The 27,653-nt window shown below is 42.7% G+C and overlaps 1 protein-coding gene across 2 annotated transcripts in view; it reads right to left on the bottom strand.

The window, feature by feature from the left end:
- Positions 1-21,619: 21,619 nt before the first annotated feature.
- The window catches only part of CLSPN (claspin), a 55,486-nt gene continuing 49,452 nt past the window's right edge, over positions 21,620-27,653 (bottom strand). For both annotated transcript variants that reach the window (XM_066574991.1, XM_066574992.1), the window contains 4 exons: positions 27,401-27,500; positions 26,222-26,301; positions 25,968-26,129; positions 21,620-22,803 (listed from right to left, as the gene is read on the bottom strand). In XM_066574991.1, coding sequence (XP_066431088.1) covers positions 22,693-22,803; positions 25,968-26,129; positions 26,222-26,301; positions 27,401-27,500 — 453 coding nt within the window. In that variant the 3' untranslated portion in view covers positions 21,620-22,692. The remainder of the gene's footprint in view (positions 22,804-25,967; positions 26,130-26,221; positions 26,302-27,400; positions 27,501-27,653) is intronic.

Raw genomic sequence — 27,653 nt, 5'->3', positions numbered from 1 at the left:
CCAGCCCAGCCGCCCCGAGAAGCCTCCCAGGTAAGTGATGGGTCGGGGGGGGGGGTCGGGGGGGGGCTGCCGCTGCGCCGGGCTGCGCCGGGGGGGGCTGTCGCTAGGCCGGGGGGGCTGCCGCTGCGCCGGGGGAGCTAGCGCTAGGCCGGGGGGGCTGTCGCTGCGATGGGGGGGGCTGTCGCTAGGCCGGGGGGGCTGTCGCTAGGCCGGGGGGGCTGCCGCTGCGCCGGGGGAGCTAGCGCTAGGCCGGGGGGGCTGTCGCTGCGATGGGGGGGGGCTGTCGCTAGGCCGGGGGGGCTGTCGCTAGGCCGGGGGAGCTAGCGCTAGGCCGGGGGGGCTGTCGCTGCGATGGGGGGGGCTGTCGCTAGGCCGGGGGGGCTGTCGCTGCGCCGGGGGAACTAGCGCTGGGGAGCCGGGGGCTAGCGCCGCTTACCTGCTGCCTGGCGGTGGGCGTCTGGTCGGCGGCTGCGATGCGTCCGGTTGCCATGGAGACACAGCTGGCGGCGTCTCGGGAGCGCGCACGTCGGGCTGAAGCAAGGGCTGTACACTTTGGGAGAAGAACCGGCGGCCATCTTTGGAAAAGTTTTTAAAAGTTGCTGAAACGCTGGAACAGTGAGTAGAAACCGGCTTTAAAAGTCATTTAAACGGGTGCTTAGTTTTGTATGCTGAATAAGGGGGACTGGGCAAAAAAAAAAATTAACTGCTTCCTCGAGACATCTCCTTTAACAGTTTATGTGCTGTGACAGCACTATGCATGCTCGGGAATATGATGTTACAGGCATGCGCAGTGTAATTTTTTAAAAAATTGCCTGCTCTATCCAGAGTGGGGATGTGTATCGAGACGCTGCCCATATGCAGAGAAATAGAGCATGCTGCAAGGTTTTTCTCTTGTGTATGGATATGCTGTGTCCACAAGCTGGTGTGCAAGGAACATTGAAAGTCTATTGACTTTCATTGCCTCCATTTACCATGTATGACATAATCCCTTAGGGTTTAATTCTGCAGCAGTAATCCACAGCATAAGTAATAATGCGGATTGGTTGCGGAAATGTTCCGCAGCATGTTAGGGGGGTTTTAGGAATCTATCCACAAAACCTGTACTGTAAATGCTGCAGAATTCCCACAGCAGAAATTCCACAGTGTTTCCGCCATGTGTGAAAGAAGCTGAAGGGGCCTTTTGCACAGCATGTAATTACGCCGCAGGACACAACCACATCTAACTGCAGTTTATGATGCAGAACTGCAGGCAGGGTTTAAGCCATTAGTTTTTGGAGCTTTTGCCTTTGGCTCAAACCACTGCATGAAAAATTGCACAGATTTCTTTTGTGGTGTTTTTTGAGGTTTGTAAAACTCCACATGAATTCTATGTGTTTAGTAAAATGTGCTTAGTAAAATGACCAGCAGATTTTAAAATCTACAGCATGTCAATTTATGCTGCGGATTTTCACCATGGATTTCACCCCTTCAAATGAGAAGGTAAAACCTACGTCAAAATCTAAAAAGCATTTTCCGTTACATCTGATGTGGACATAGCCTTAAAATAGCTATTAGGTTTTCACGTACCGGACCTTCCAGATTCTCCAGTAAATTTCACAGTAGCAATTATACACTAGAAGTGATGAAGACAAGTTTATGACAACTGATATGAAAATATAATGTTCATTGATACTAATACTCAGATTGAGAGGATTAAATAGTTATGTCCTAACACCCATTAACCGTATTGTAAATACTGAACCACACACAGGGAGGGTAACTGCCTGTGCTAATCTGTCTTAGATTAATGAGATGTTAAGAGAATTAGGCAGTGGTTAGAAATTGGATCTAATGTGCATTTCCCTCTGCAAGCTGTGCGGTAGTGAAGCTTCTGTGAAATAGCCAATTATAAACCAAAAATTATGCATTCTATCATTAGGGCTGCAAAATTCAATACTCGTCCTCAGCAGGTAGCCGTCTTCAAATATAGTGTATATATAACTGTATTTTTGAAAAAGGATCATTGTAGGTCATGAGCGGCAAACTCTTGAAAATATAAAAATCAGTTAAAAATATTGCCCGATAGCTGCAATATTCTATCAGTTATGGCTGTGAGTGACCACTATAATATTATAATAGGATAACAGAGGCTGTGCCTACCTGTTCAGTGGATTTTTTTACCCCTCCCTCTGCTGCCAAGCTCTTCAAAGTGTATAAAAACACAATAAAAATAAATCCCAGCACTCCAGGAGTCAAACATATGAGTCAGGATAAGGCTCAGTTAAATCAATGCATATAAAAAGGACTTACTAAAGCGTGGCTTAGACACAACGAGCGGGGTATGAAGAACACAGCTGGACCGCTCTGTTCTTCATACCCCGCCTGTCTTCAGGGAGCGGGATACAGCTGAAACAATAGTATCAGCTGTATCACGCTGTGAACTCCTGATGACTGATCGCTGATCTTTTAGCATGCTGAAAGATCAGCGATGGCTTACTGAAAATTGTACAATGTCAGTGCAGTTAGACAAAACGATTATCGCTCAAAAGACGGCTTTGAGTGATTTTTGAGCGAAAATCGCTGTGTCTAAAAGGGCCTTAAATAAGGGGGCTCCCATGAGAAACATGGCTCAAATCTAAGTACATCTGGAAAACAAATCGCAGCATGCTCCATTTTTGTGCGGATCCTGTACTGACGGCTTCCATTGAAGTAACCGTCAGCATATCAGTCCACATTTACTGTAATTGAGCCTTTAGATTTCTAGATTCTGGAAACTCATAGGCTGTCAAAGTTGTCATCCCAGATGAGCACATACATTTTCTATTAACAATAAATCTGGTGATCGAGCAGCCACGGAAGTGTGACAATGCTGTTGAGACATTCCTGTGACAACCTTGCTGTGTCTGGCTGAGTATTATCCTGCTGAAAATGTCTCTTCGAAGTCCTACCATGAGAGGAACACATGTGGCTGCAGGATGTCCTGAACATATGTTGAGCTGTCATTGTCCCTCGTACCACTACTAGGGGTCATTTAATGTTGGATGTGATGGCCCCCAGACTATCACACCGGGGTCAGTGTGCCACTCCACAACAAAGGCAGGATTGAGATGTTCACCCCTAGGTCTCCAGGCATGAACATGGCCATCGTCAGTGCCCAAAACTAAACCTGGTTCCACTCCATAGCAGTCCAGTTTCGTCATTCATGACACCACAATGGTTGTCAAAGGCCGTACATGTAATGGGTGCTGTGAGATCAAGTGTTCTTCAGCCGAGCACCTGGAAATGGTTCTGACAGACACAGGAGCCTGTAACAATGGTGGCACCCATCTCTAGCTGGCGGACAACTAAACAGTTGGAGCAGCACGTGCTTATCAGATAATCAGACGAGCCTCTTTACTGGTGGTCTTGTCAGGGCGTCCTGGGCCTGGTCACCTTGTGTACATGCCCTCACGCATCCACTGGTCCCAACATCCAATAGTCTGGTCAAGACAGCGAAGTGGCGGGCAATTTATCAATACGACCATCCAGCTTCTCATATTCGACAATGCGCACCTCTCAAATTCTTAACTGGGCAAAACTTCTTGCATAAATCCCATTAATTTCTGCCCAGGACATCCGGGGAAAATCTTGTCATCGTCAGAACCCACTTTCTTATTTCAGACAGTTTTTTTTTTTTTTTAATACTGTAAATTTTTATTTGAAGTTTTCAGATTTTACAATATTGTAATAAACATTTAATTGAAATATATCACAGTCTCATTATTATATCACAGAAGCTGTTTGTAGTAGTATGGATCGGGAGAACGAGAGAAGAGAGCATACCTAGTAGGCATGTTTGAGCAATCCTCCCTCCTGGTATTCTGGCCCAATCAGAAAATTTGACTGTTGGTTAACAGTAACAGAATACTAACGGCCTGGCCAGGGCCTAACCTGAGTTTTGGGGGAGTAGGGGGGAAATAGGGAAAGGTAGGGGAGGGGTGACTTCTGAGACAGAAGGAATTTTCGTTCCCATGGAGTGGATGTCATAGAGGGTGGTCTCGGGCTTTAGCAAGGTGAAGTGACAGAGGTTGATTCTTGTTATTCTAGTTCTCTTATGTGCTTAGGGAGGTTAGAAATCTATTGTTTTGCGATGGGTAGGAATAATCTAGCCATTGGGACCATATTATTAAGAATTTCTCGTGTCTGTCGGCTAGAATAGAGGTCAGCTTTTCATTTATTAGGTACCAGTCCATCCTGCGCTTAACCTCAGTGAAGTCCAAGGTAGCTTTGCGCCATGAATGGGCAATAACTTGTTTTGTGGCCAGAAACAGAAAGGATATTAACTTTCTTGAGTCAGGAGGGATATTGGTTATGCGTTTATTTAACAATGCTTCCTAAGGGTCTTTATGGATGTTGTAGCCTGTGACTGAATATATTAGGGAGTAAACTCGAATCCATAGTCTCTTAACCTGAGGACAGGACCACCATATCGAGGACAGGACCACCATATGTGGAGCATATCACCCGAAACTAGACATCCGCGAAAGCAGTTGGGAGACCGTCCGGGTATTGCGTGGGCTACTCTATCTGGGGTTAAATACCAGCGGAATAAAATTTTAAATGAAGTTTCTAGCATTAATATGTTTCTGGCGCTACTGTTGGTAGATTCCTCATCGGATGGAGTTTTGCCTAGGTCTCTTTCCCAACGCGTTATGTACGGTATTTGAGAACAATAGGAGGAATGAACCAAATCTGAGTAAATCTGCGAAATGAGGCCTCTTGCATGTGGGTATTTCTGACAATATCTTTCGAATGGGGTTAAGGTCAATGGAGAATTTGTGTTCTTGAGGAGAGAGGATATAAAGTGTTTTAGCTGCAGGTATATTATATTTCCGAAGATGGTAAGTTATATTTTTCCTGTAGTGTAGGAAAAGGGGTAAGCCCTTTTGTTGAGAGCAATTGGTATATTTTGATGAGGCCTGACTTCGTCAAGTTCTTAAACAACTGAGGCGATTCCATTCCTGGTATAAACATAGGGTTTCGTAAGAGTGGCGTGAGGGGTAGGTGAGGAGATATTAGTTTTCCTGAATATTTTATTGAGTCCCAGATATGGAGGGAATGGTTGATAACAGGGTTGTTGACAATGGGTCTATGTTTAGGTGGTATCCATAAGATGGAATCGGTGGTATGGGGATGTATTTCTGTTGCTTCCAGTGATACCCAGAGAGGGGCGTTAGAGAAGGAGTGTAAGAGGGCCAGTTGAGCCACCTGGGCTGCTTGGTAATATTTTGAGTAATTAGGAACTCCCAAGCCTCCCTTTCTTCGATGTCTATATAAGGTAGATTGTGGGACCCTGGGAATACTGCCAGCCCACACGAATCGGAGGGACGTCTTTAGGATGTATCCAGGCACCCGTACCGGGAGAGCTCTAAAATAGTATAATACTTTAGGGAGAAATGACATCTTTAAGGCGTTAGCTCTCCCAATCCAGGAGATGTGATATCGGCTCCAACTTTCCAGTAGTAACCTTGTTTTGCGAAGAAAGGGGATGTACTATATAGTTTTGACTATATAAAGATGAGTAGGAGTTAGTCAGTTGGATGCCCAGGTAGCCCAAAGAGCCTGTTGCCCACTGAAAGGGGAAGTTTGTCTGGAGTAAATCTACCGACTCAGGTAATAGTGTGAGGTTGAATGCTTTGGATTTTCTGTGGTTAATTGTTAAGCCAGAGATTGACCCGAATCTGGATAGCTCCGCCATGAGGTTGGGTATGGTAGTGTGTGGGGATGATATGAGCAGTAATAAATCATCAGCAACCATTGAGAGTTTGTGGTGAACTGAGGCGATTTCGATTCCTTTTATATTAGGGTTGTTGCGAATTTTAATTGCCAGGGGTTCCATGGCCAGAATGAAAAGTAGTAGGGATAGTGGGCAACCTTGCCGTGTCCCCCGATGGATTGGAAATGTATCGGAGCAAAAGCCCCTGTATCATACAAAGGCCTTAGGGTGGACATATAGCATCCGTAGCCATGTGAGGAATTCATTGGGGAATCCCCACCTGTCGAGGACCGAAAATAAGTATTCCCAACCTAATGTGTCAAACGCTTTATGTATGTCTAGGGATAGAAGCATAGCTGGGATCTTTCTGGTTCTACAGAGGTGGGTGAGGTGGATTATTCTTTGGATGCTGTCAAGAGCCTGACGGCCTGGGACAAATCCTACTTGATCTTTATCAACTAGTGAGGGAAGGGCCATATTTAATCGCGTCGCTAGAATTGTGGTGAGGAGCTTTACGTCCACATTTATTAAAGAAATGGGGCGATAGTTTTGTTTGTCTAATAAATCTTTGTCTGGCTTAGGAATCATTGATATGGAGGCCAGAAGGGCTGTCTGGCCTACCTAGTGGCCATCTCTCATTGCATTAAAGTAATCAGCCAGATAGGTGCTTAGGATTGGTGAGAATTTTTTGTAATACGGGGCTGAAAAGCCATCTGGGCCAGGTCTTTTATTAGGTTTTAGTGCTTTAATAGCATGAGTCACTTCTTCATGGGTGATTTTAGATGCAAGATTGTCGAGGAATGTTTCTCCAAGTGTTGGTAGTGGGATTTCTTGGAGATAAGAAATTATTTCATTTCTTGGTAGAGCACATTGTTGTGAATACAATTTGGTTAAGAATTTTTGGAATTCCCACATCATTGTGTTTGGGTTTGCTGTAACTCCATTTTGGTTTGTGCGTAGTTTGTAGAAGGGGTTTGTGTTGGGGTGCGGGCGAAGTCTACGGGCTAGAGGTGTGGAAGGTTTGTTGTTAAGTAAATAAAAACGCTGTCGGGACCATCGTATTTTCTGTTCTATTGTATCTGTAAGGCAAAGGTCTAGCTCCGTTTTAGCTCGAAATAGCGCTTGGAGATTATTTATAGATGGGTATTTTTTGGCTACTTCTTCAAGTTGAGAGACTTGTTGTTCTAATTTTAGTTGTTGCGACATGCGTTACCGTTTACATCGGGCTGCTATATGTATTAAGTGACCTCGAATCACTACTTTATGGGCTTCCCAAAGAGAGATGGGTGAGGAGGCAGACGGGCTATTCATTTCAAAGTATTCTTCCAGTTGTGGAGTTAGTATGGATATTACACCAGGGATCGATAAGAGAGAGTCATTGAGGGTCCAAGATGTGCTTATAGGTTTAGATATTAAGGAGTTGCAGGTAATGTATAACGGGCTATGGTCAGACCATGGTACAGGTATAGGGTTTTAGACTGTAGTATTTGAGGTGTGAAGGTATCGGGGATTAGAATGTGGTCTATTCTATATAGAGAGTGTGGGGCTGAATAGTGTGTATAGTCTTTGGTGGTTGGATTTAGCTCTCCCCAGGCTATTTCAGACAGTTTAAAGTCTGATCTATTACAATATCATGCCAAATTTTTCCAGCATTTATTATTCAACATGTACATGGAGTTGAAACACGTCTGGAAATTTTAGCATAATATTTGTGGTGAAGATCAGCGGGATATCGCATGCTGAATAATTTATCATGATATTGTGTTATATCGGACCTTAAAAAGAATCTGTCAGCTCCTCACAGCACCATAAACTAAGTAATGGTGCTGGTAGTAAAGAGGACAGGGAGCCTAGTGATGTATTTCTTATATTCTCCAGCTTCCTGATTTCAGCAGTATTCCCTTCCGAAGATCGCATGTAGCCCATAAATCTGTCTCTTTTAGCATAGACTTGTATAGGAGAGCATGCTCACGGGACTTTGAAGAGAGTCAAATTTTCCTGCACCACACAATATTCAGAGGGGAGTATAAAAAATACATAACCTGACTCCCTGTCACCTCCCCTAACACCACCATAACTTAGTTTATGGTGCTGTAGGGATGTGACATATTCCCTTTAACACAACAGAATGTACACTTGTCAAAAATCAGCCCTCGCCATCCCACAGTAGGAGCTGGCTGTGACTGATAGCCAGCCTCTTACTGCAACAGTGGGTATCGATAAGAACCCCCTACATGCCGCAATCAATGTACATATATGCATACCAACTATCTACACATGCATCGGATATGATGTCTGTAATGCAGGAAGTTCCGAAGGTTTCATTCTAGATCTTGGACACATGAGCAGATCATTTATTTCACTGCACATGCTTCTGTGAAACTGAATGAAGCTTTGGAAAGTAAGAGTCACCTTCACCTTAGCCATGTATTCTGAATGGAATGGGACATCACTGGCACAGTGCACGTCAGCTCTGAAGGTCACGTGACCCTGGCATTTTCTGCGGGAAAGAAACATTTTGGTGACAGACTTTACACTGCTGATGTTTCCCTTTTGTGCTGGAATCAATATACTGTTTAGTAAAAAAGTAATTGGACAACTCCTTTAACAGCATTTTTCTTGATGACATGTGATTTGGGAGTGAAGTACGTGTGGACACTGCAGAGAGAAGCGGATAGCATTCGTATTATAAATCCCAGTAGTCCATATGGATTGTTTGTATCTATGCTTACTCACAGAAAAAGAAGCCAGATACAAGATCTATACTACAGGGAAGGCTCAATCGCCATGTACCCAATTCCTACATTTTTTTTCTCCCCTCTGTGATTTTATAGCGTAGATCCTGGTGGACGTGTGGTGGCCTTGGCGTGGCCCGTCAGCTTATGTCTTTTGTCCAAAATACTAATGAACACCCGCATTTATCAGTGTGTGTATGTGGTTTTTTTCTGCATGTGGTTCACTATAGATGCTGGAGGAGCCCAGGATGGCATGCTAGTGTGCCACGCTTTGTTACTACAGGGCAATCCACTGCTTTATCAGTGTGGGTTATATACCTGTATAGTGTGGTGCACTTATCTATAGCTGTCATCTTGGTATCAGTTCATACTGTGCAAATTAGGTTTGGCAGCAGTCACCGCTCCCTCACCATGGGTTGAGTTGAGTGGCTGCTTATTAGTCTGCACATGAACACTTTTGCTACTCTATATTGCAATCTGGCATGCCGCATGCTATTAGGGTTCATGGCAATTGAGCCTTCCCTGTAGTACATAACTCATAGAAAAAAGAAGCCAGGTACAAGATGCCTTGAGACATTTTTTCTATGCATTTGTATCTATGTTTGGTGCAACAACAAGCTCTGGTGAACTGAAGGAAATCCAGTACACATCTGCGACCCGTTATGCCTAAACTTAGTGAGTGCCAGAGTCCAGCGGACTTTTAAACATCTTAATTCCTATCATGATATGACTAGACAGTAGCCATTTTATGTTCCAAAAGATTTTTATTTGAGTTCAATCAGAAAGTTGGCAACATTCTGCCGCATAGACCCCACGCAGGGGGATGTAGCCAAATCTTTATTGGAGTGCAGAGATTCCATTATTAGACTAACAGAAAAAACTAACAGATGAAATTTTAAATGTATACAAGGAATATTGAATATCTCTCCATACATCACACAAGAAAGGAATAAATCCCAATATCTCTATTTTTATGGTGTTTTTAATCACATAAAACATAAATGCCTAGATCTGCTAGAATACTATCCTTAATCTCCAGGTATTTTACTGATTCATACACCCTTTTATAGTCTCACAAAACAGTGTAAGTTAGGAACATTAACAAAGGTTATCCAGGGACTGCAAATCTTTTCAAATTGTGAAATTTTGTCTTGGCGTATAGCTATGAGTTTTTCATTCAAAAGAATTTCATTTATGCAGGATATAAGAGGTTCAAATGGGAGTGTTGGTTTTCGGCACTGCTGTGCTATCGAAATAGGTGCTGCGATAGTAATATATTGCAGCAATTTAAAGGGGGCTTTGTGTATAGGCTCAGGTTTATTTCCCAGCAGTAAGACATAGGGGTTGAGTCCAAGACTCTTCCCAGTTATAGAAGCTATGCGATGGGAGACCCTTCTCCAAAAAGCCTGTGCTATTGAACATGTCCACCAAATGTGATGATGTAGACCTATGTCATCACAGCCTCGAAAACATAACTTGGAGATCTCCGGGTAGATAGCATTTAGCTTCTTGGGAACCAGATAGGCTCTGTGTAACACCTTTAAGGATGGCTCTGTCAAAGAGACTTGCCAGCTATTTTTGCTTAAACACAGTAGCCATTTTATATGCAATAGTCCAGTAGATTACTATAGTTTTCATCATATGATATTCGACTTGGTATAGTCATTATAGTTACATTTGGTCAGAGTTAGATTGATTTGACACATTCGGTGATTATATTCAAAAAACGATTATTCCGACGTGCATATATTGGCTGGGTTTTCACGCCCGGCTGATATATGCTGTCTCTCTCTGGAGGGGAAGGAGGCGGGCCGGGAGCAGTGCTCTGAACTCCCGCCCCCTCTCCACTATTTGCAATGGGTTTGGGGCAGGACAGGGCAGAACTTAGCTCTGCCCCCATTGCAAACAGTGGTGAGGGGCAGAGAGGGGGCGGGAGCTCAGTGAATTAGTTCCCAGCCAGGCCCGTTTCCTCGCCCTGCAGAGAGGGACAGCGTATATCGGCCAGGCGCGAAAACCCAGCTGATATACGCACGTTGGAATAAGCCCTTATACTGTGTTACCACACCAAGCATTATAATGTGTAACAAGATTTTGTTCAAGTGGATTTTTTTTTGTTTCTAATTCATTCAGTCCCCAAACCAGGGAAACATCTGAAATTTTATCTGCGAAATCGTTTTTAGAGTCAGGAGATCGACTTTATTTTCTCAAATTGGATTGCAGTGTTGTATGAAAATACTTACTGACAATAAAATTGCTGAAAAACTTTTCTGAACATGTAAAATATGCATCAGTGCATAAAAAAATCACGTGAGGGTACTTAAATGTCATTAAACACATAAAAACTTCTAACAGTGCACAGTTTTACTACTCTTCTTCATGTTGGTTAGGACACTTTTTCTAATTGCTCCCCATATAGTGGTCACCAAGCATTACACAATCTGATGAGTCACTGTCATTCTCTTTTTGAGTAGAAGGAACAGGAATCTCGTTGCTGTGTGCAACAGGCCTTAAGGATGATGGAATGTCTGGATATTTGAGCACACCCGTTTTCTTTCCTTTTTGGTTATGAGACACAGTAATAGCAGTTTTTCAGATTATCTGTTAGTTCGCGCCAGATACGAGGCACCCCAAACTTCATCTGTCGACGCTCTTGTCTATACCATGCTTCAAGATTGGACCTGCAACTACCACAAACTATGTGGGGAGCCCATTTCTTGTCTTGATCCCCCACTGGCATGCCAAAAATAGGCCTTGTAAGCTGTACAAAAGTTTTTGGCACTTTTAATTCTATGCTTGACTGCTTTGGCACTCAGAAAGACACCACAGACCTAGCAAAAGGAGTCTGGATCATGTTTGCAGGTTCGAAATGTTGCCATCACTGCATTAATGAACTCTTAAACGACTGCTACAAATTTTAACTTCACAAAAACTTTCCCTACAACAAAGAAAAAAAAGAAACTCATCTACGTATACAAAAGCTTCTGTACGGTTTTCATATACCAATAAAATATGTAAATCAAACCTCAGTGAGAAAAAGGTTTTGACGCAGGAGTGAATGCTCAATAAATCCTAGTTGAGACCAGATTAACTCGATAAAAACAAAAAATGCACTTGAACAAAAAGTTGTTTTTTGTTGCATACATTTTTGAGGAACACTTTGTTTTCCTACACCAAGCCAAGATGCAAAGGCTCATAAGTGTCAGAATGATAGATACCCCCATAAATAACCCCATTTTAAAAACTACACATTTGAATGTATTCACTGAGGGGGATCAGGAGTATTTTGACCTCACAGTTTCTTTTCAGGAATTAATGCAATTTAGAGGGAAAAAATCTTTTGCAAAGTACACCACCATGCATCGTATCACACTCTTATGCACCTCATACACTGTGTGATGCTGTGCCAGCCCCATTAAAAACAATGAGCGATGAGAGGTGTTCCAAGGGAACACCCAAAGATAGGACATACGATATTTTTGTGCAATGCAGGGAACAAAATTGTCATGTGTATGACCCCATTCAAAAGAATGGGGTTTATATCATGTGCCTCGCAACACACAAATTACATGTGATTAGAGCAGCCATGTGAAAGCAGCTTAAGGCGGCTACCAGCAGATTTTGACGTAGTCCAGGAAATAAGACATGTTTAGAAAGCTTACGCCAAGGGGCAGATCATGTATGTAAATTAGCACGGTTTAGGTATGAGTACAGGTACAGGATGGAGGGAAGGGGGGGGGGGGGGGCGGCAGCTGAACTTTTGCACCCGGGCCCTTGAGCTTTTAGGTACACCTCTGGAGATGAGAAATAAAGAAAATTGTTTATTTACAAACAAACCTAAATACTCATTTTACTCATCCTCATAATGAAATTGCACAATAATTTAGAACACAGTGTAGTAGAGAGAGGCCTTGAGGATAGATTTTCAAGCATGCACTGTTTGCAGTAGACTAGATCACTTCCATCCAGAAAAGTATTAAACACATAACATTTAAGGCATCGCCTCTCTAATAGCTTTAGGACATCTAGGGGGGAAAAAAATTCAAAAACGGATAAGAATAAAGTAAGGAGCACTCAGAAGGCTCCTTACATAAAAAGGAACACTAGATGGCAGCAACAGCAAGGAAAACAAGAAGGGAGCATTTGCACAGAATATCTAATTCCAGGATAACCAAATAAAAGAGTGACAAAATATGTGGGAAAGGGACATAATTAGATTTATCCTTGAACACACCATTGGTGCTGAGTGAATAAAGCCCCATTTACACACAAAGATGATAGCTCAAAATTCGTTCAAAATATAGGATGATTGACAGTATAAGCGATCATTTTGCATAAGCTGCTAATAGGCACTAATGCCCATTAGCAGCTTATTACCTTCATTTTGCATGTAAATGAGCCTAACTAAGCTGTATGCAGAGAACAGCAGGTGGTCTATTCTCTGCATACAGCTCCTTTGTTCTGCTAAGGGACTGCAGCTGAATACAATGTTATCAGCACTCCCATGTAGAATCACAGCCTGCGGTCCCTGCTATTAGCTTTCCGTCTGATGGATTGTAAACTCCACTAAAAATCATCGTTCGGACAAAAAGCAAAAACGATGGTAGTAGCATTTGCATGCAATGATTATCGCTCAAAAGACATCAATTGACCGATAATCATTGCGTGTAAATGGGGCTTAAGAGGACCTAAAAGAACAATAGTGTAAATTTATGACAATTGTCTAAACATATCCTCCTTGCACACAGCAACTAATCACAACAAAACTTTCAAATTTCATATTCTCTTGAAAAATTAAAGCTGCACTGGGATTGGTTGCTATGGGCAACAGCATTTTTTTTTTGTTTAGGCAGTTTCATAAACCTACTCTATTATGACAGCACATGCTCAGAATTTTCCCCTACACCAAGCCAAGACTGTAAAGGCTCATATTTGTCAGAGTGATAGATATTACCACAAAAGGACTTCTTTTTATAAAATATACCCTTTTAGTACATCCCAATCAGGCCTCTGTAATTACAAAGGCCTGGCTGGGATGGGCACATGGGGCAATAAATCCAGGTATCCCTCCTCCTCCCATGCTTGCTGGCGTTTTTTTTCTTTAGGGCATTTATCGACCTCAGTGGGAGGGATGGGGTGTAGAAAGTGATGCTGTGAGCCTTCGCACCTCCTCAGGCTGGTAAGCTTGCTGAGGTGCGGCCGTCTCACACAGAAGGCGCTCAACAAGCTGCTCCTGGAACTGCAGGAAGGCGAGTGGTCCCATGGCTTCTTGTATAGCACGTAGGTATTATAGGTAGCAATCTGAATAAGGTAGATTGCTACCTTTCTGTACCAGGCCCTGGTCTTTAATTCACCAGGTATGGCTGAAGCATCTGGTCAGACAGGTTTACAGCCATCACAAACTTGCTGTAATTTGTGATGCAGACAGGCTCTCTTTTGCCCATGGGAGCCACCATCTACCTTACTACTATGGAGGCATCTGCATGCTCACTTGAGAACATGTGGAGATCCTTTCTGTTGTGCCACTAGACTTCAAGCTGTGGGTCACTTTCAAGCATATGACACCCCAGTTTTTAAAGGTCTGGGCAGCAAGGGTTCTGGGAATCCTGCATTTTGCTTTCTTACTGGCCTCTAGGCTCCTGTATTTACAGCATGGAAGAATTTTAAATATTGGGACACTACTATAGTAGTTGCCCCTATACACATCATACCCCTTGTGCAAGAATGGCACCATTAGCTCCCAAAATTTTTTCCATTGATGGCAAGCTGGGGGACTAAGGTGACGGTTCTGCTCATATTTTGACGCCATACCTGGCGTATTTGGATGGGTTGAAGTGCCGGAAGGAGAGCCGTCCCTTGGCGCTCATCAGGGACTCATCAAGTGACAGATTCTTCTCAAGGGTATATACATTTTGAAAGGATTATTTTAGCAAGGAGATTAGGCTCTTCAATTTATTTATTCGATCATAGGCAGAGTCACCCTTTGAGGGGATTTAGGATTTATCACATAAGAGGTTAGACCACATTAGCATTTCAAAATGGTTTTAGAGTATAACTGCCGCAAATACAGGGGTCGCATGCACCACATAGGTAGACTAGTATGAGTAGATGAAGGCTTTTTTTTTTTACTAAACTCATTGAAAAAAATTTGGGGGGAATCATTTTTGTTATTTCTGGACAACTTTATTGCTGCAAATTGGAGTTTTTTTTTTGTTTCTGTTTTTTTTTTTTGGGGGGGGGGGGTGAGACATCCGCAGAATCCCACACTGCAGGAGGCATTGCAATACTCTGCACTGACTTCTCAACAACTGCTTCAACCACCATAGAGCTAGCAGTAGAAGTAGAGTTATCACTGCAAGAATTTATTTCCACCAACCCCCCCCCCCCCCCCACCCACCCCCACACAGTTTCAGCATCGCTACCAGAACAAGTGTAGGCCTGCTCTGCACTAAACCTCCTACCCGCCATTTTTGAACAATTTACGGAAAGCCGTAAAAGCCAAAAACAAAAAACAGCTGGGGGTTGAAACTGGCATTATAATGTAATGCTGCCTAAAAGAGCCACAAAGAAAAAAAGAAAACTGAGAAAACAGAAAAGAGACACACTACTAAACACTATGCTATTTTTTGTTTATTTTTAAGAATTTAACTTCCTTTTTTTTTTTAATGATGAAAATAAACTGCAGTTAATTGCACGAATGCTCTCTAAACAGCGTTACAACCCACCAAACAAACAAAAAAAAACCCTTCACTTTGTGGCTGAAGTGTGGGGGGTGACCCACTTTCTTTAACCCCTTAGTGACCAAGCCTGTTTGCGCCTTTTGGAAATCTGACCTTTACCATAGAATAACCCCGTAAGTGTTTTAATAGCAAAGTAATTCTGACATTGGTTTTTGGTTCACCACATATTGTTACTTCATTTAGGTGGCTGGCACAACTACAGTATAATAGACTAGATACTAAGAAAAGGATATTCATCTACAATAATCTATTTTTATTTAGTCTTCAGAGATCAGTGGTATATACATTGTACAGGCCTTCATAGGTCAGTTGTTTGTTTATTCCCCATCACTGCTTGTTGGTTGTATTGTGCTATCTAATCTTAAAAGAGGTTGGCAGACTTCTAGCTGTTTTGTGTCAGGAAGTAGACTGCTCTGTACATTGCACAGTAGCTCAGGTTGGTACTGCAGGCTGAGTCCCATTCACTGCAATAGGACTTTGCCTGCAGTACCAACCCATTACACTGCATAATCTACAGAGCTGTCCACTTCCTTCAGCAAAACAACTAGAAGTGGGACAAACCCTATGATGAGTTGTCTGAATTGTTTTGCTAATATTCTGACTCTTCTGCCATACTGTTCACATTAAATTTGTAATTCACCTACATGCCTCATAATGCGCCCATTCTTCCAGCGGGTGGTGCAACAGACGATTTATAATGTCATTGTATTCTTCCGGCCTAGGAAGCTACCATATGCAGAGCACATGTGTCAGGAACTGAACCAATGCATTGAATATGGAACATCACTGGTGATGTTCCGTTTCAGACATGTACTTTACAGTGTTCGCTGCAGTAGTCATGTGGGGAAACCACAAGTTACTGTTGTAACCCATGTATATTAAAGACTGGCAAGGAGGTATGGAGTGGCAGAATTGGAGCAGTGGTTGATTAGGAGGTAAGTAATGTGTAATTTAATAATTTTAGAGTATCTCCCTGGTTCTTTACTACTGGGGCAACCCCTTTAATTAAATGAAGGTGAATTTCTTCACAATAAAATATAATGTATTCAATGTTTAACCCCTTACTGATCAAGCCTGCTTGCACCTTTATGACCAGGCCAAATTTTGGAGATCTGACATGTCACTTTAACATGGAAAAAACCTTTATGGAGTTATTCTAACTAATTCTGGCATTGTTTTTTCGCCACATGTTGCATGATGTTCTCTCGCTTTTTAACCCCAAATAAAATTTAAAAAACTGGAAGAAAAGTCAGTGAAAGATATTTAAAAAATAACCCTAGGTCATGGGGGGAAAAAAAGGCAGCAAAGATAATTTTGATAGCTGAAGGAAAAAAAATAGGGCACTTAAACCACCACATAGGTAAAATCCCTTAAAAGGATCTGGTCCTTAAGGGGTTAAAAACAAATGCTCAAACCCATATCCAAACCATCCTGTAGGAAGGACAAGAAACAAGATAAACGCTTTAGGAAAAAAATTGTGTACGCACTAGCAAAATAAATTTTTCCAAACGTGATGATAAACCTGAGAGGGGGTGGGGGGAGGGTTCCTAGCCTTCATCATGATTTGAATGACAGGATCCGTAAAATCCACTTGCTCTCAAGACTGTAGCTTATAGTGTGAAACCACCACGCTGTTAAATGAAGTGTAGGCAAAATTCGGGTCAGACTCGAAGACCTTCTCAAAGGAGGCGACAGAGTTGACGGATAGGTCAACTAGATCGTTGTACCACCCTCCTGCAGGGCCAATCTAGGGTGATGAGAATCCCTGGAAAGCTTTCAATCTTGACATTCTTGAGAATTAGTGGGAAGGGATGAAATACAATCTTGGGGGTCCCAAGACCTTACCACAAAGATTAGCAGCCTGCAATTGATTCTGGATGCCATGAGGTCAATGTCCGGTAGACCCCACATTTGACAAAGTTCCCATTTTCCCAAGTTGGCTGTCTCTCTGCTGAGGAAGACTGCTATCCAGTTGTCTACTCCCAGTATGTGGACTGCATAAAGCTCTGGAAGGTGATCTTTGCCATTTCCTCCACGACTTTGTTGCTGCAAGTCTCACCTTGATAAATTTATGTATGCGACCTGAACTGATAACCCTTTCAGCTTTAGCGTGAAGTGATGAAGGGATAGAAGAATGCCGCGAAGTTCCAACACGTTTATTGGTAGCTTGGTCTTCTTTCTGGTTCCTTGCGCCAAGAAATTCTTCAATCCCCCCCCCCCCCCAGCCGAAAAGGCTGGCATGCGTAGGGAGTACTTGCCACTGGACAGTCAAAGGAACATCCCAAATAGATTTATGGGAACGCCAGCCACCAGGGAGAGCCGAATGTGTAGAGGTAGTTGAATCATCCAAATCAACAGAGTGCACAGACTTGTCCCACTTCAAGTGAATGATCCACTGAAGTGGCAGCTTGCAAAATTGGGTGAAAGGAATCATGTAGCAGACCATCAGCCCCAGTATCGTCATGTTGTGACAAATAGTCATGGGAGTCGAAGTTTGCAAAGAGCACACACTTTGTGGAAAAGTAGTAGTTGTGGCAATAGTACACAGGCTTGAGACATGTCAAAAGACCCAGAAAATTCCACTGTTGCGAAAGTGTGAGGAAAGACTTGGGATGGTTGATAATCCATCTGAACCTGAAGTGTGTCCAGAGTGATGTGGAGACCCTAGATTGGCCAACAAGTTCAGGGCTTTTATCAGGTCATCGAGATATGTAATGGCCACTATCCCCTTAAAGTAGAAAACCGCCTCCACTCCCACCAGAACATTCGTGAAGGGGTAGGGAGCCGTGGCCAACTTAAATGGAAGGTCCTTGAAAGGATAGGCATTCAACAGGATGGCAGCGCAGAGAAATTGCTGATGCCCTGGGCAGATGGATACATTAAGATAGGCATCCTTGACATTGATGGATGACAAACTCCTGCGGTACATTGGAATTCTGGAACTCAAAAAACCATCTAGAGACAAAAATTTTATGGCATAGCCTTAAGACATGACTTCCCAAACAAACGTGTCTGAAACGTGGGCAAACCAAGTTTCCCCGAATATGGATAATCGCTTCGTCATGCCCCTGGACGGAACTGGTGGGGGCCATCCTTTATCGTGAAGATTGAGGAAGAAGCCTTCAAGGTCTGAGAACAGTTAAACAAAGACTACCCTGGCGTCGCTCAAGGCTTTCACCTTTGTTCCTGCGTGGCCTTTTTACTATCAGAGTTTCAAGGGCTGGAGCAGTGAAAGGAACAAAAATGGTTTATTTTCTTTTGCAATGCTCTTGTAAGTATAGGTCTGTGGTAAGAACTCTTACCACCAGTAGCTTCCGAGATGTTTTCATCAAGTCTGGCTTCAAAAAGTTTTGAGCCAACAAACGAAATACTTATCAAAGATCTTCTTAGAGGAAGCATCTGCATCCCAGGATTTAGGCCACAGTGTGGCTACTGAAGCCGCTATGCAGGAGCTAAGAAGTCGGGCTGTATCCAGGGAAGCTTCACCTAGATATAAACTTCCCCGCTTGGGCTGCTACACCATATCTCCCAATTTCACCAGAAAAGATCTAGAAATAATAACTCCGTATAGCAGCTTAGCCCATTCAGTCGAGGCTTTGCTGACTCAAGTATAGGCAAAAACTAGACCGAGTATCGACCCCACTGCCTCAATGGAAGTTTTGGATGACCATTTTAAAATTTATTTTTTACACTAAACTATATATCATGTATCCTATTCTAGACTAAGTTTATTGAAGCGTTTATCGTGAAGGCTTCATTCCCTGTTCGGTACATCGAACTCTTCATGAGGAAGAACACCTTCGGAGAACGCTTCAGACGTCCGAATGAAAATGTTGCCGCTGATTTAGTAGGAGTCTGATCTGTGACTTGAAGGCATCCCTTATGGCAGTGTTCCCCAACTCCAGTCCTCAGGGACTGCCAACAGGTCATGTTTTCAAGATTTCCTCAGAAGTGCACATGTTATGTAATTGTCAGTGCCTCAGACATTATCACAGGTGTTCTTACCATAGGATGTCCTGAAAACATGACCTGTTGGTGGTCCCTGAAGACTGGAGTTGGGGACCCCTGCCTTATGGTGACTATCAGGCCATGTACCATAGTGGAAATTTTAGAAGCCCGTTCTTGATCCAGATCAAAATCAGATCAGGATTCAGAGTTTACCCTTTAACTAAAGGCCCCTTTACACGGAATGAATGTCAGGCAGGCAGCATAGACGAGTGTTCAGTACTGAACGACCACTATGTTAAGTGAATATAGAGGGGCAGGGGAGAGCGAGGAGTGAAATCTCCTCCTGCTGCCCCGCTGTGAGCCAACGATACTTGTTCTTGTGAAGCAGCACGGGAGAGAGTACGTGCAGGTACGAGTGTTGGGCATCATTTGCCTGACATTCGTCCCGTGTAAATGGGCCTTAACTAATGTCTCTGGAGAAAAATTACCCTCTCAGTTTAGGAATGGCGATGCAGGAGATCTAGACAGTCACCTTGGAATGGGAAGGTCTAATTCACTTACGTAGTTTACCGCAGGCAAAGTCTTGTGTGAATGGTTTGCCTCCATCTGACATGTTTTGACCAGGTTGACTGTTGAAACGGTGTAGACTTTCTAAAACAGCAGTAGAGACCTTCGTAAAGTCTGAGACCACCTGTGACAGGGGGCGTACCCATTCTGGTTCAGTGAATTGTATAAGCTAGACAGAAGGGGTGCCAGTAGTTTGTTCTATGGCTGCCTGCAGCATTGGAATGCAGTTAGAACAAAAAAGTGTTTTGGCTGCATGTAAATTTAGTATTCCAGCAAAAACAAGCATAACACGTGGCTCTGGCCAGCCCCTGTCTAAAGTCGGACATAGAGCTAAAATAGCACTTTTACAAAATTACTGCAATATAGACCTATTGCAAGATTCACTACAGGAGAGACATTAGCGCTGGAAAGCTAGCTGAAAGGCAGAGCTTACCTGGTCTGGAGCATGGTTATGGAAGAATAATGATCTCAAGAATCCTTGCTGGGAGAGTTGGAGCTTGAGAGAAGTGTGCGGTACTACGGGTCTCAGCTAACTCTCGTAAAGAAACTAAAGTTTGAATAACTAGGAGAAAGGATGTGAAAGCGGACACTGTTTAGCAGCCATCTGATACCCAATGGACGCCCATGAAAGGAGGAACACTGTGCAGGCATTGCCGGGGTTAAATTTGTAACCCTGGCTAGCAAAGCATCAACAAGTGACGATGTGTGGCAAAAATCACGACAGGGAACAAAACTCCAACTGGCCATGGGAAGATCCGTGGTACCTTGCATACCAGGTACAATGAAAAACTACAGCGTATTCGCACACCCCACGACAATCTGAAGAAAAAGACCCAGCAGGGCAAACGTAGCAGCTACAGCGAGGGGAGAACCCACTGCCGACTGGGTAAAAAAAAAACTACAAGAAGAGAACCTTAGAGGTATTGGGCCAGATGTGAATTTTAGTAGCCAGGAAAGAAAGGGAGGGAGAGGGGGGAAAAAAAAAAAAGGGAGAAAATAGTCAGCTCTATACAGGATACTTACCCTCCTAGGAGAGGAAGGAACACAGCTCCTCAGTTCCCACAGTCTACATTCCTGTCTTGCCTATTTTTAAGCAGGAAGGGAGTACTCTGGTTTAAAAAAAAAAAAAGGGACACTATACCTGGCAGGTCATGTTTGAGTTAACGCTTTGGTGTGCCTCCTTTTCTTCTGAGACTAGAACAGATAACAGCAGGGTTACCTCAGTTCTGTTCATAGTCTTTGGTGGGGTAACAGGGAAAGCCTACCTCCCTGTATTCCCTGCATCCAAAAGGCTGCTGAAGATCAGCGATAACCAGGTCTGCCTCCTATGCACACCAAGTTAAAAACTAGTAAGTTTGGTGCCTGCAGGAGGGGTATAAGCTAGTAGGAGGAGCTAACACTTTATCTGCTTGGTATCCACCTCCTAGTGGCAGTAGCTATAAAGAAAGGTCTTCACCTGTGTCCCCCAATGAACGACATGAGACAAAGTGCTTTTAGTGTGTAAAAATGACAATGCAAAAATTTCTATAAGCTTGGTATTGCCAGAATCCTACTGACCTTGAGAACAAGGTTATCACATTTATTTTGCATCCTTGATGTAAAATTGATATCTAAAAAAAAAAAAAAAAAAAAGGGGAATTTTTTCCCCAATCCCTCCCCCCAAAAAGTATACATTATATGTACCCCAAAATGAGGTTGTTAAAAAAACAAGACTATGTTGACAGGAAACGTAAAAAGGTTATGCCGCTGGGAATGAAACGATGAAAAAAAGCTGAAAAATTAGTTGGTCATTAAGAGCAAATAGGCCTTGTCACTAAGGGGTTAAAAATGGTGCAGCCACTTAATAGTCAACTGACCGGCTCACACTGCCCCACAGTTATTTTTCATGATGAGACACATAATTTAGGACAATTTTATTTATAAAATCACAATGCTCAGTTGCAAACAATTTACATTTATAACAATTTACAAAAATACTTTACAAAAGGAAAATATAATTACATTCAGACAATATACACTGCTTAAAAACAAAAAATGTATTTTTAAAAATGCTAAGCGATACACACTTTATTCCTGACAATTCTACTGCGGTAGCATTCTGCCTCTTCAATGAAAACACAAAATGTATCGCCTACAATTCATTTCAAGTCGCACACTGTCAAATACGCAGAAATGGTCTCCACCATACTGACTAAAACCTATAGCTACATGATGAAGCCGTTTCCATATTTGCTCCTAGCATCCAATTCTTTCCTTGATAGAGCATATACCCTACAGTCATACATCAATCTTGCAAAAACATTGAGTGATAATTTAACAAGAATTAAGGTTAATGAGCATAGTAAAAATACTAAAACGTGAACATTTACACACAGACACAAAAAAACAACCCTCTACAAGACAAATAACTTTTCAAAACAGTACAAATATGAAAGGAAACAACATCCTGTCCCCCAGATAGGTCCTGCCTAAAAACTAAGGGTATACTCATCACACCTGGAACCCCGGGACACAGCTCACAGCCACCGATGGCATCGGCAGGGACTTCCAGGTAGACACTCAGCAGAAGCACGCGACTGCTTCAGCCAGTCAGAGGCGCAACGTCAGTCTCCAAACTCCTGGCATCGTGTCGCCCAGGATATAAGCAATTATGCCAGGAGCACCGAAAGTAACGCTGTGGTGTCTGTTTGGCTGCAGCGGTCACAAGCTTCCACCCAGCCGTCTACACGGAAGTCACGGACTACACCAGTACTGGCTGTCGGCTGCGGGCCGGGACTCCAGGAGAGTATACCCTCATTTTTATTTTAGGCAGATCCCAGATGAGGGTGGGCGTTTTAATGACAGAACCCTTTTAACATTCAGTGTTGTCCTTGATATTCATGAAGTGCATTCTCAGAAAACAAGTCCATACATCCAAAATGCTTTATTAGATTTTACTGAACAGTGAACAAACCAATGATATGGCGGCCAGTTAGTTCTCCAAAAAAGGGAAGATACTGCGATTTTTGCTGTTTATAGTATTGGAGTGGTCCGACTTTAACCTCTTCGGAGAAGATGTAGCAGCAGTGTTACTTTTTCGTACCTGTAAACAGGGAGAAGAAGTTATATTTATTGCGTTTTGCTTCATGAAAAGTCAAACCAAAAAAGTTATATCAGATCACCACTAGAATGGGCTTGTTCACAAATCTGGAACTTTTTTCAAACAAAATTGTCAAACAAAGGTGCAAACAAGCAAAAATCAGATCTAATAAGTGTAAAAACAAACAAAAAAATTTACCAAAAAAAAGGGCAGTCAACTGTGCCAAAAAGCGTTGCAAACACAATGTTAAATTATATCCAATAGACAAAAAATATTACCATAAAAAGGGAACTCGTTACAGGCTACGAGTACCACAAAATAAGTTATGGTGCCCATATGGCAGATTGTGAGGAGTGCAGGGAGCCATTTTTTATACTTACCTGCCTAATGCCTGTGGAAGACCAGGTCATTGAACTGAAAGCTGAAGGCTGTGTGTGTAAACTCCCATAAAGATCCATAGGAGCATGCGCACACAGCCATCAGTCCGATTAAATCGCCCACGTCCAAACTATCACAGTTGATAGCGTGCTGACTAAGACTGGCAGGTGTAAGAAGATACCTCCCTGCAATTCTCAGAATCTGCCCTAAGAGCACCGTAACTAGTATTCATAGCTGGTGACAGGTTCCCTTTAAAGGGGTTGCCAGACTTATCTTAAAAGCAGGTCCTCCAAGCAATAACAGTTGTTCACTCTTCTCAAAGCAACTCCCATGTCACTTCTAGGTTCTGTGCCCGGCATTTGTCTAAAGGCTGCGCAACCTGTTTCGGGGACGTCACAAGCTACTGCACGAAGTAGCCTCGAGAAAGGCTCCTATTAGAAGCCGAAACGTGTCACAGTATTGGACCTTCTACTCTGCTATGTCTGCGATATTACACGCTGTCTGAGATTAAAGGGTGCCGAGGATCAGGCACCTCTTTGAAGTAAGTTCGATTCGCATACTTTTTATCCTTATTCTCATTAGACACCGGAGCGCTGGTAAATTTTGTTCTCTCCACTATTGTCTATTTACATCTTCCAGTGTGCCTGCACGTCTGGAACCATACCATGACGCTCTCCCGAATGGATGCTGTATCTGACCAGTGCATCATCTAGTGTCATTACAGACACTATTACAAGCCTTCCTGGATTTTGACGTACCGGTACCCCAAGTGGGGCGGGGGATAGGCGGGGCTGGGGTGTTATTCGGTGACGTCGGGTGAGTCCAAATTCCTATATTGTTCTGACATTCAATCAGATCAGCCTTTTGGAGCGCTACCTATTGATTATTGTTCACTTTCTTCTCCTAATCGCTATACCCCCTCCTGCAGGCACCACGCTGATCAGTTTTGTATTCAAGCAATAGGAGCAGCTCAGTAGGAGTACAACATAAACACTATGGTACGTATATTAACGCCATATGCGACCACAGAACGAATGAAAGTTCCAAACAGGAAAACAGGGTAACCACAACAACATGGATGGGTGCTGTGTCCCCCCAATGAATGCGACGACAGTGTTTTTAAGGTAGGTTATACCAAAAATCCTTATTTCTCGTCCGTGTCATTGGGGTACACAGCCAAGACCTTGGGACATTCCAGAGCAGTCACACAAAAAGGGGTGGGTTACTCATGAACAAGACCCATGCAGTCAGTGAACGGCCGCCTGCAAGAACCTCCGACTGAGGGAGGAGTCTGCTGATACAAAACTTTGCACCCTATAAAATTTGGAAGAGGTATGCAGGGAGGACCAAGTCGCTGCCCTGCACACCTGAAGGGTCGAAGTTCCATGATGAAACGCCCAGGAGGCCCCCACTGCCTGTGTTGAGTACGCAGTCACACGAAAAGGAGGAGTCTGTCCCTTAGCGCGGTAAACCTCGGCCACTGCCATACACATCCATCTGGAGATGGTCACTTTGGATGCTGCAGATCTCCCGACGCGGTCCTTCCTGGATTATGAACAGAAATTCCACCCACCAGACCTCCTTTGTTCTAGAAACATACATCGTAGTGCCCGTACCAAGTCTAACCGATGCAAGGCCTGCTCCCTCGGATGTGGGTGCTGCTCTGTATCTTACTTGTTCCCTCTCCCTTCTTTCCTGCTCCGCTGGCACCAAAATTGGTTACTTATACATTCTGGGAGGCGGGTGGGCCCTAGTCAATCTTTTTACATCAAGAGGTTAATACCAATTTTAAGGATAGGAGGAGGAAATACCATATGGTACGTTGTAATTATGTTATAGGAAACTCTTGTAGAGAACTATTATCTACAATCCTGTTGATAGGGCATGACTTTAAATTGGCATAATCCCAATAATCTTAATACTAACTACTAGCCCTTAATTTATGCACTCAGAGTTGTTCTTTTTCAAATATTCATATTAAGTAGCACATTGTTACCCCAGCTGTCCCAACATGATGTGGCTGAGGAGCCAAAGAGTCACACCTCTTCCCTCTTACCTTAAACATGGATTATTAAATACTTTTCAGGTGTTGCTGTCAGATATGACTAAGGGTGTGTTCACCCGGGTACTTTTCCAGCACGAGTTAGGTCTGATTTCAAGATGGACAGAACTTGCACGGGAAAAGAACCAGTACATTTGAATAGGTTAATTCACACAAGCGACTTTCTTCTCAGATCAATAGATTGTATTAGAAATAATCACTACATGTACTATTCTTGTGCAGTTCTTTAAGAACTGCCAATTAGTTTCTACAGGAGCATTTAAAATAATTTAATAAAAAGTTCAAAAAAAACATATTGCAATCATATGCAATGTGATGTGCATGCAATTGCGATACGTTTTTAATGCAGGTTACAATATGGACCAGATAAAAAAGAACCAGGAAGTGCAGAGCAGAGTAAAGGCACACACAAAAAAAAAAACAACCATTTTTGTAAAAAATTGAATGAAAACCACAAGAAAATAGCATGTAAGACTGTCAGTTTTTAACTAACCAATGCCATAGTCGCCCAAATAAATATAGCTTAGGGACCTGAAATCTGAAAAATGTAAGTGTGGACATTTACGCTGGTTGCACATTGTGTTTTTAAATGTATGCTTCAACAAAAGGTGGATTTTAATGGTGCTTTGGATTTTGCCTATATGGAATGGGTCTTGCCTTAAAGCATCTCATACAGCTTACCTGCAGAGTGTTACAAGGATATAGTCTGCTGCATATAGCACATTACCTTTGGTTTTAGTTTATCTGTAGATTCTTCTTTCTTCTGTGGAGACAGAGTATGGAACACAAAATTCCTTATGTTTCTTGGTGCGTTGGGGTTTACGTTTGACATTGATGCCAGTTTCTGAAGTACTTCTTTTGGCTTGTTTAACAGTGAACCGGTTTTTATCTGAAGTACATTAAATTATGATTTATAAGAAAGCTTTGAACCATGAAGGAATGATTTACATTACAGCAGAAGAGGTTTATGTAAAAACTCACCTTTGGAAGACTAAACGGTTGCTGTATTTCAAATGGATTTCTAGAACCTTGCTTTTTTGGCTCAGTAGTTTCTATGGTTGCTGTGAATCAAAAGCAGAGTTTATGGATGAGCAAAGTCAGATAGTATGATGGCACACTGCTTATTTCACCGTGTTGGCAGATTTTCTTTTTAAATTTTACCTCAGTGGCCATTGCAGTGAGAAGGAAAAAACTCTATATTTCGATCTACCTCAATGTTTTACTGCTACAAATCACAAAATGCAAATTTTATCGCATTGCTGTATTCTGGGAAGCTGTTTTTTTTTTTATTTCACTTTGTCTTTGCTAAAGCTGTGCGGGGAATTATTTTTGCAGTACTAGGTTGTTAACTTTTTAGGGTGCGCAGAACTTGCCGATCACCTAATTTATATTTTTGAGCCAAGGTGAGCAAACAAAAAAAAAAGGCATTCATGGTTTATATGGCGCAATGATTTCTTTTAAATCTCTTTACAAAATAAAGAAATGTGTAAAAGGGGGGGGGGGATTCAATTCCTCATTCTAATATTCTAAGCTTTTTTAGTGCCAATCTCGCCTGAGCGGCTATTAACAGGATTTAGAGCTTTTATAGATATGCTTTACAGAAGCCTCATGGCCCAGTCACACAATGGATAGCAGATGATCCTTTCATTTCTATGGGAGACTGTTCTAGACGTGCTCTTTGATCTGTGCAAGGGTCACTGCAGCAAAGGAAAGTAGGTCACTATTATGGTGATGGTTATAGCTTATCTATATATAAATGTCTAACTTTAATTGTAACCCTGCTTGTGAGGCCGGTTTCACACAGCCGAGATACTTGTGCGATATTCCTGCTTTGTTAGACTCACAAATCTCACGCGAATGTGAACTCCCCCCCCCCCCCTTTTTTTTTTTTAAACGCATTTGCATTCCTTGGAACATTCATTGCTTTCTATGGGACAGTAAAACATATCGCATAGCGTGCAATGTGAGGTTTCCCCACATCAGAAACACTTGCCAATCCCCTAATGTGGCTGAAAGCCACTCAGGATGATCTTTACTTCAGTGATGGGAGGATGGCTTTGAGTGACTTTTGAGCGAGAATCGTTATGTCTAAACCAGCCTTTAAGTAACCTTTGCTCATGATAATTATCATGTGGCTTGAAGGATTTAAAATCTACTCACCTTGTCTCTGTAAAACCTTTTCAGTAACTTTTTTTGCCAACTTCATGAACTGACTGTTCTCTCCAATCTCCTCCTCTTCTTCCTTGTTACCCCTTTCAATCTATATAAAAAAAAATATTAGTATAGGTTCAGGTTTCTTACATAGCAAGGGACAATATGGAAACAGGAGAGCATCTTGTGGTTACTGTAGTTTTAGTCATACAAACAGGGAGGGGGGGGGGGGGGGGACACAGAACGCTACCAAACACATTCC

Source organism: Eleutherodactylus coqui, chromosome 1 (assembly GCF_035609145.1).
Source record: "Eleutherodactylus coqui strain aEleCoq1 chromosome 1, aEleCoq1.hap1, whole genome shotgun sequence".
In the NCBI taxonomy this organism is placed as follows: domain Eukaryota; kingdom Metazoa; phylum Chordata; class Amphibia; order Anura; family Eleutherodactylidae; genus Eleutherodactylus; species Eleutherodactylus coqui.
Note: the sequence above shows the minus strand (reverse complement) of the source record. Positions and strands in the feature narration are given on the sequence as shown.